Genomic DNA, 9,429 nt, shown 5'->3' on the forward strand with positions numbered 1-9,429 from the left:
CCCCTCTGGTCAGGTCTGTTAATATTAAGTCTAGTAGGGCGCCCCCTCTGGTCAGGTCTGATAATATTAAGTCTAGTAGGGCGCCCCCTCTGGTCAGGTCTGATAATATTAAGTCTAGTAGGGCGCCCCCTCTGGTCAGGTCTGATAATATTAAGTCTAGTAGGGCGCCCCCTCTGGTCAGGTCTGATAATATTAAGTCTAGTAGGGCGCCTCCTCTGGTCAGGTCTGTTGGATAATATTAAGTCTAGTAGGGCGCCCCCTCTGGTCAGGTCTGTTGGGTAATATTAAGTCTAGTAGGGCGCCCCCTCTGGTCAGGTCTGATAATATTAAGTCTAGTAGGGCGCCCCCTCTGGTCAGGTCTGATAATATTAAGTCTAGTAGGGCGCCCCCTCTGGTCAGGTCTGATAATATTAAGTCTAGTAGGGCGCCCCCTCTGGTCAGGTCTGTTAATATTAAGTCTAGTAGGACGCCCCCTCTGGTCAGGTCTGATAATATTAAGTCTAGTAGGGCGCCCCCTCTGGTCAGGTCTGATAATATTAAGTCTAGTAGGGCGCCCCCTCTGGTCAGGTCTGTTAATATTAAGTCTAGTAGGACGCCCCCTCTGGTCAGGTCTGATAATATTAAGTCTAGTAGGGCGCCCCCTCTGGTCAGGTCTGTTGGATAATATTATGTCTAGTAGGACGCCCCCTCTGGTCAGGTCTGTTGGGTAATATTAAGTCTAGTAGGGCGCCCCCTCTGGTCAGGTCTGTTGGGTAATATTAAGTCTAGTAGGGCGCCCCCTCTGGTCAGGTCTGTTGGGTAATATTAAGTCTAGTAGGGCGCCCCCTCTGGTCAGGTCTGATAATATTAAGTCTAGTAGGGCGCCCCCTCTGGTCAGGTCTGTTGGATAATATTATGTCTAGTAGGACGCCCCCTCTGGTCAGGTCTGTTGGATAATATTATGTCTAGTAGGACGCCCCCTCTGGTCAGGTCTGTTGGGTAATATTAAGTCTAGTAGGGCGCCCCCTCTGGTCAGGTCTGTTGGGTAATATTAAGTCTAGTAGGGCGCCCCCTCTGGTCAGGTCTGTTGGGTAATATTAAGTCTAGTAGGGCGCCCCCTCTGGTCAGGTCTGATAATATTAAGTCTAGTAGGGCGCCCCCTCTGGTCAGGTCTGATAATATTAAGTCTAGTAGGGCGCCTCCTCTGGTCAGATCTGTTGGGTAATATTAAGTCTAGTAGGGCGCCCCCTCTGGTCAGGTCTGGTAATATTAAGTCTAGTAGGGCGCCCCCTCTGGTCAGGTCTGATAATATTAAGTCTAGTAGGGCGCCCCCTCTGGTCAGGTCTGGTAATATTAAGTCTAGTAGGGCGCCCCCTCTGGTCAGGTCTGATAATATTAAGTCTAGTAGGGCGCCCCCTCTGGTCAGGTCTGATAATATTAAGTCTAGTAGGGCGCCCCCTCTGGTCAGGTCTGATAATATTAAGTCTAGTAGGGCGCCCCCTCTGGTCAGGTCTGTTGGGTAATATTAAGTCTAGTAGGGCGCCCCCTCTGGTCAGGTCTGATAATATTAAGTCTAGTAGGGCGCCCCCTCTGGTCAGGTCTGTTAATATTAAGTCTAGTAGGGCGCCCCCTCTGGTCAGGTCTGTTGGGTAATATTAAGTCTAGTAGGGCGCCCCCTCTGGTCAGGTCTGGTAATATTAAGTCTAGTAGGGCGCCCCCTCTGGTCAGGTCTGATAATATTAAGTCTAGTAGGGCGCCCCCTCTGGTCAGGTCTGATAATATTAAGTCTAGTAGGGCGCCCCCTCTGGTCAGGTCTGATAATATTAAGTCTAGTAGGGCGCCCCCTCTGGTCAGGTCTGATAATATTAAGTCTAGTAGGGCGCCCCCTCTGGTCAGGTCTGGTAATATTAAGTCTAGTAGGGCGCCCCCTCTGGTCAGGTCTGTTGGTTAATATTAAGTCTAGTAGGGCGCCCCCTCTGGTCAGGTCTGGTAATATTAAGTCTAGTAGGGCGCCCCCTCTGGTCAGGTCTGGTAATATTAAGTCTAGTAGGGCGCCCCCTCTGGTCAGGTCTGTTAATATTAAGTCTAGTAGGACGCCCCCTCTGGTCAGGTCTGATAATATTAAGTCTAGTAGGGCGCCCCCTCTGGTCAGGTCTGTTGGGTAATATTATGTCTAGTAGGACGCCCCCTCTGGTCAGGTCTGATAATATTAAGTCTAGTAGGGCGCCCCCTCTGGTCAGGTCTGTTGGGTAATATTAAGTCTAGCAGGGCGCCCCCTCTGGTCAGGTCTGATAATATTAAGTCTAGTGGGGCGCCCCCTCTGGTAAGGTCTGATAATATTAAGTCTAGTAGGGCGCCCCCTCTGGTCAGGTCTGTTGGGTAATATTAAGTCTAGTAGGGCGCCCCCTCTGGTCAGGTCTGATAATATTAAGTCTAGTAGGGCGCCCCCTCTGGTCAGGTCTGTTGGATAATATTAAGTCTAGTAGGACGCCCCCTCTGGTCAGGTCTGTTAATATTAAGTCTAGTAGGGCGCCCCCTCTGGTCAGGTCTGATAATATTAAGTCTAGTAGGGCGCCCCCTCTGGTCAGGTCTGTTGGATAATATTAAGTCTAGTAGGACGCCCCCTCTGGTCAGGTCTGGTAATATTAAGTCTAGTAGGGCGCCCCCTCTGGTCAGGTCTGTTGGATAATATTATGTCTAGTAGGGCGCCCCCTCTGGTCAGGTCTGTTAATATTAAGTCTAGTAGGGCACCCCCTCTGGTCAGATCTGTTGGGTAATATTAAGTCTAGTAGGGCGCCCCCTCTGGTCAGGTCTGATAATATTAAGTCTAGTAGGGCGCCCCCTCTGGTCAGGTCTGTTGGATAATATTAAGTCTAGTAGGACGCCCCCTCTGGTCAGGTCTGTTGGATAATATTAAGTCTAGTAGGGCGCCCCCTCTGGTCAGGTCTGTTAATATTAAGTCTAGTAGGGCGCCCCCTCTGATCAGGTCTGGTAATATTAAGTCTAGTAGGGCGCCCCCTCTGGTCAGATCTGTTGGATAATATTAAGTCTAGTAGGGCGCCCCCTCTGGTCAGGTCTGATAATATTAAGTCTAGTAGGGCGCCCCCTCTGGTCAGATCTGTTGGATAATATTAAGTCTAGTAGGGCGCCCCCTCTGGTCAGGTCTGATAATATTAAGTCTAGTAGGGCGCCCCCTATGGTCAGGTCTGTTAATATTAAGTCTAGTAGGACGCCCCCTCTGGTCAGGTCTGATAATATTAAGTCTAGTAGGGCGCCCCCTCTGGTCAGGTCTGTTAATATTAAGTCTAGTAGGGCGCCCCCTCTGGTCAGGTCTGGTAATATTAAGTCTAGTAGGGCGCCCCCTCTGGTCAGATCTGTTGGATAATATTAAGTCTAGTAGGGCGCCCCCTCTGGTCAGGTCTGTTAATATTAAGTCTAGTAGGGCGCCCCCTCTGGTCAGGTCTGTTAATATTAAGTCTAGTAGGGCGCCCCCTCTGGTCAGGTCTGGTAATATTAAGTCTAGTAGGACGCCCCCTCTGGTCAGGTCTGATAATATTAAGTCTAGTAGGGCGCCCCCTCTGGTCAGGTCTGTTAATATTAAGTCTAGTAGGGCGCCCCCTCTGGTCAGGTCTGGTAATATTAAGTCTAGTAGGGCGCCCCCTCTGGTCAGATCTGTTGGATAATATTAAGTCTAGTAGGACGCCCCCTCTGGTCAGGTCTGTTGGGTAATATTAAGTCTAGTAGGGCGCCCCCTCTGGTCAGATCTGTTAATATTAAGTCTAGTAGGGCGCCCCCTCTGGTCAGGTCTGATGATATTAAGTCTAGTAGGGCGCCCCCTCTGGTCAGGTCTGATAATATTAAGTCTAGTAGGGCGCCCCCTCTGGTCAGGTCTGATAATATTAAGTCTAGTAGGGCGCCCCCTCTGGTCAGGTCTGTTGGATAATATTAAGTCTAGTAGGGCGCCCCCTCTGGTCAGGTCTGTTGGATAATATTAAGTCTAGTAGGGCGCCCCCTCTGGTCAGGTCTGTTGGGTAATATTAAGTCTAGTAGGGCGCCCCCTCTGGTCAGGTCTGATAATATTAAGTCTAGTAGGGCGCCCCCTCTGGTCAGGTCTGTTAATATTATGTCTAGTAGGGCGCCCCCTCTGGTCAGGTCTGTTGGGTAATATTAAGTCTAGTGGGGCGCCCCCTCTGGTCAGGTCTGTTAATATTAAGTCTAGTAGGGCGCCCCCTCTGGTCAGGTCTGTTAATATTATGTCTAGTAGGGCGCCCCCTCTGGTCAGGTCTGTTGGGTAATATTAAGTCTAGTAGGGCGCCCCCTCTGGTCAGGTCTGTTAATATGTCTAGTAGGGCGCCCCCTCTGGTCAGGTCTGTTGGGTAATATTAAGTCTAGTAGGGCGCCCCCTCTGGTCCCCATTATTATCTCCAAATATTTCTCCCCATAATGACTCCACATTATTGTCTCCTCCTGTATATCCTCTCGCAGTGCGACCTCCACATTATCGTCTCCTCCCGTATATCCTCCCGCAGTGCGGCCTCCACATTATCCTCTCCTCCTGTATATCCTCCCGCAGTGCGGCCTCCACATTATCCTCTCCTCCTGTATATCCTCCCGCAGTGCGGCCTCCACATTATCCTCTCCTCCTGTATATCCTCCCGCAGTGCGGCCTTCACATTATCGTCTCCTCCTGTATATCCTCCCGCAGTGCGGCCTCCACATTACCGTCTCCTCCTGTATATCCTCCCGCAGTGCGGCCTCCACATTATCCTCTCCTCCTGTATATCTTCCCGCAGTGCGGCCTCCACATTATCGTCTCCTCCTGTATATCCTCCCGCAGTGCGGCCTCCACATTATCGTCTCCTCCCGTATATCCTCCCGCAGTGCGGCCTCCACATTATCGTCTCCTCCTGTATATCCTCCCGCAGTGCGGCCTCCACATTATCCTCTCCTCCTGTATATCCTCCCGCAGTGCGGCCTCCACATTATTGTCTCCTCCTGTATATCCTCCCGCAGTGCGGCCTCCACATTATCGTCTCCTCCTGTATATCCTCCCGCAGTGCGGCCTCCACATTATTGTCTCCTCCTGTATATCCTCCCGCAGTGCGGCCTCCACATTATCGTCTCCTCCCGTATATCCTCCCGCAGTGCGGCCTCCACATTATCCTCTCCTCCTGTATATCCTCCCGCAGTGCGGCCTCCACATTATCCTCTCCTCCTGTATATCCTCCCGCAGTGCGGCCTCCACATTATCGTCTCCTCCTGTATATCCTCCCGCAGTGCGGCCTCCACATTATTGTCTCCTCCTGTATATCCTCCCGCAGTGCGGCCTCCACATTATCGTCTCCTCCTGTATATCCTCCCGCAGTGCGGCCTCCACATTATCGTCTCCTCCTGTATATCCTCCGGCAGTGCGGCCTCCACATTATCGTCTCCTCCTGTATATCCTCCCGCAGTGCGGCCTCCACATTATCGTCTCCTCCTGTATATCCTCCCGCAGTGCGGCCTCCACATTATCGTCTCCTCCTGTATATCCTCCCGCAGTGCGGCCTCCACATTATCGCCTCCTCCTGTATATCCTCCCGCAGTGCGGCCTCCACATTATCCTCTCCTCCTGTATATCCTCCCGCAGTGCGGCCTCCACATTATCCTCTCCTCCTGTATATCCTCCCGCAGTGCCGCCTCCACATTATCGTCTCCTCCTGTATATCTTCCCGCAGTGCGGCCTCCACATTATCGTCTCCTCCTGTATATCCTCCCGCAGTGCGGCCTCCACATTATCCTCTCCTCCTGTATATCCTCCCGCAGTGCGGCCTCCACATTATCCTCTCCTCCTGTATATCCTCCCGCAGTGCGGCCTCCACATTATCCTCTCCTCCCGTATATCCTCCCGCAGTGCGGCCTCCACATTATCGTCTCCTCCCGTATATCCTCCCGCAGTGCGGCCTCCACATTATCGTCTCCTCCCGTATATCCTCCCGCAGTGCGGCCTCCACATTATCGTCTCCTCCTGTATATCCTCCCGCAGTGCGGCCTCCACATTATCCTCTCCTCCTGTATATCCTCCCGCAGTGCGGCCTCCACATTATCGTCTCCTCCCGTATATCCTCCCGCAGTGCGGCCTCCACATTATCGTCTCCTCCTGTATATCCTCCCGCAGTGCGGCCTCCACATTATCCTCTCCTCCTGTATATCCTCCCGCAGTGCGGCCTCCACATTATTGTCTCCTCCTGTATATCCTCCCGCAGTGCGGCCTCCACATTATCGTCTCCTCCCGTATATCCTCCCGCAGTGCGGCCTCCACATTATCCTCTCCTCCTGTATATCCTCCCGCAGTGCGGCCTCCACATTATCCTCTCCTCCTGTATATCCTCCCGCAGTGCGGCCTCCACATTATCGTCTCCTCCTGTATATCCTCCCGCAGTGCGGCCTCCACATTATTGTCTCCTCCTGTATATCCTCCCGCAGTGCGGCCTCCACATTATCGTCTCCTCCTGTATATCCTCCCGCAGTGCGGCCTCCACATTATCGTCTCCTCCTGTATATCCTCCGGCAGTGCGGCCTCCACATTATCGTCTCCTCCCTGTATATCCTCCCGCAGTGCGGCCTCCACATTATCGTCTCCTCCCGTATATCCTCCCGCAGTGCGGCCTCCACATTATCGTCTCCTCCCGTATATCCTCCCGCAGTGCGGCCTCCACATTATCGTCTCCTCCTGTATATCCTCCCGCAGTGCGGCCTCCACATTATCGTCTCCTCCTGTATATCCTCCCGCAGTGCGGCCTCCACATTATCGTCTCCTCCTGTATATCCTCCCGCAGTGCGGCCTCCACATTATCCTCTCCTCCTGTATATCCTCCCGCAGTGCGGCCTCCACATTATCGTCTCCTCCTGTATATCCTCCCGCAGTGCGGCCTCCACATTATCGTCTCCTCCTGTATATCCTCCCGCAGTGCGGCCTCCACATTATCGCCTCCTCCTGTATATCCTCCCGCAGTGCGGCCTCCACATTATCCTCTCCTCCTGTATATCCTCCCGCAGTGCGGCCTCCACATTATCCTCTCCTCCTGTATATCCTCCCGCAGTGCCGCCTCCACATTATCGTCTCCTCCTGTATATCTTCCCGCAGTGCGGCCTCCACATTATCGTCTCCTCCTGTATATCCTCCCGCAGTGCGGCCTCCACATTATCCTCTCCTCCTGTATATCCTCCCGCAGTGCGGCCTCCACATTATCCTCTCCTCCTGTATATCCTCCCGCAGTGCGGCCTCCACATTATCGTCTCCTCCTGTATATCCTCCCGCAGTGCGGCCTCCACATTATCCTCTCCTCCTGTATATCCTCCCGCAGTGCGGCCTCCACATTATCGTCTCCTCCTGTATATCCTCCCGCAGTGCGGCCTCCACATTATCCTCTCCTCCGTATATCCTCCCGCAGTGCGGCCTCCACATTATCGTCTCCTCCCGTATATCCTCCCGCAGTGCGGCCTCCACATTATCGTCTCCTCCCGTATATCCTCCCGCAGTGCGGCCTCCACATTATCGTCTCCTCCTGTATATCCTCCCGCAGTGCGGCCTCCACATTATCCTCTCCTCCTGTATATCCTCCCGCAGTGCGGCCTCCACATTATCGTCTCCTCCCGTATATCCTCCCGCAGTGCGGCCTCCACATTATCGTCTCCTCCTGTATATCCTCCCGCAGTGCGGCCTCCACATTATCCTCTCCTCCTGTATATCCTCCCGCAGTGCGGCCTCCACATTATCGTCTCCTCCTGTATATCCTCCCGCAGTGCGGCCTCCACATTATCCTCTCCTCCTGTATATCCTCCCGCAGTGCGGGCCTCCACATTATCGTCTCCTCCTGTATATCCTCCCGCAGTGCGGCCTCCACATTATCGTCTCCTCCTGTATATCCTCCTCCTGCTGTTCTAGTATGTATACGTATTATATGTATATTGTATGTGTATATACATCTCTCTCACATACATGCGGAAGGCCCCCCCTTACCATGCTCAGTGGGGTGAAGAGGAAATGTACGAGCTCCGCTGCACTCGGGTTCTGGATGTGAGATTTCAATTTGGCCTGAAAAAAAATCCGCACAAGATTTCACCAAAGAGAGAGAACAGGAGGCATCATGGGAAGGCAGTGGTCTAGGAGGGGGGGGGGGGGGGGGACAGGAGGGCATCATGGGAAGGCAGTGGTCTAGGAGGGGGGGGGGGGGACAGGAGGGCATCATGGGAAGGCAGTGGTCTAGGGGGGGGGCACAGGAGGGCATCATGGGAAGGCAGTGGTCTAGGAGGGGGGGGGGACAGGGAGGGCATCATGGGAAGGCAAGTGGTCTAGGAGGGGGGGGGGGGGACAGGAGGGCATCATGGGAAGGCAGTGGTCTAGGGGGGGGGCACAGGAGGGCATCATGGGAAGGCAAGTGGTCTAGGAGGGGGGGGGGGGACAGGAGGGCATCATGGGAAGGCAGTGGTCTAGGAGGGGGGGGGGACAGGAGGGCATCATGGGAAGGCAGTGGTCTAGGAGGGGGCACAGGAGGGCATCTTGGGAAGGCAGTGGTCTAGGAGGGGGGGGGGGGACAGGAGGGCATCATGGGAAGGCAGTGGTCTAGGAGGGGGGGGGGGCACAGGAGGGCATCATGGGAAGGCAGTGGTCTAGGAGGGGGGGGCAGGAGGGCATCATGGAAGGCAGTGGTCTAGGAGGGGGGGGGCAGGAGGGCATCATGGAAAGGCAGTGGTCTAGAGGAGGGGGGGGAGGAGGGCATCATGGAAGGCAGTGTCTAGGAGGGGGGGGCCAGGAGGGCATCATGGGAAGGCAGTGGTCTAGGAGGGGGGGGGGGGGGACAGGAGGGCATCATGGGAAGGCAGTGGTCTAGGGGGGGCACAGGAGGGCATCATGGGAAGGCAGTGGTCTAGGAGGGGGGGGGACAGGAGGCATCATGGAAAGGCATGTGGTCTAGGAGGGGGGGCACAGGAGGGCATCATGAGAGGCAGTGGTCTAGGAGGGGGGGGGGACAGGAGGGCATCATGGAAGGCAAGTGGTCTACGGGGGGGGCACAGGAGGGCATCAATGGGAAGGCAGTGGTCTAGGAGGGGGGCACAGGAGGGCATCATGGGAAGGCAGTGGTCTAGGAGGGGGGGCCACAGGAGGGCATCATGGGAAAGGCAGTGGTCTAGGAGGGGGGCACAGGAGGGCATCATGGGAAGGCAGTGGTCTAGGAGGGGGCACAGGAGGGCATCATGGAAGGCAGTGGTCTAGGAGGGGGGGGGGACAGGAGGGCATCATGGAAGGCAGTGGTCTAGGAGGGGGGGGGACAGGAGGGCATCATGGGAAGGCAGTGGTCTAGGAGGGGGGGGGGCAGGAGGGCATCATGGGAAGGCAGTGGTCTAGGAGGGGGGCACAGGAGGGAACATCATGAAAGGCAGTGGTCTAGGAGGGGGGGGGGAGGGCAT

The 9,429-nt window shown here is 54.7% G+C and overlaps 1 protein-coding gene across 1 annotated transcript in view; it reads right to left on the bottom strand.

Annotated features, from left to right (window-relative positions):
- LOC130323724 (epidermal growth factor receptor kinase substrate 8-like) overlaps positions 1–8,051 on the bottom strand; it is a gene marked incomplete at its 3' end in the record, with an annotated part of 26,742 nt that extends 18,691 nt beyond the window's left edge. The window contains exon 1 of the mRNA XM_056553181.1: positions 7,982–8,051. Coding sequence (XP_056409156.1) covers positions 7,982–7,984 — 3 coding nt within the window. The remainder of the gene's footprint in view (positions 1–7,981) is intronic.
- Between the last annotated feature and the right edge of the window lie 1,378 nt (positions 8,052–9,429).

The sequence above is a fragment of the Hyla sarda genome, unplaced genomic scaffold (genome assembly GCF_029499605.1).
Source record: "Hyla sarda isolate aHylSar1 unplaced genomic scaffold, aHylSar1.hap1 scaffold_2530, whole genome shotgun sequence".
Lineage (NCBI taxonomy): Eukaryota > Metazoa > Chordata > Amphibia > Anura > Hylidae > Hyla > Hyla sarda.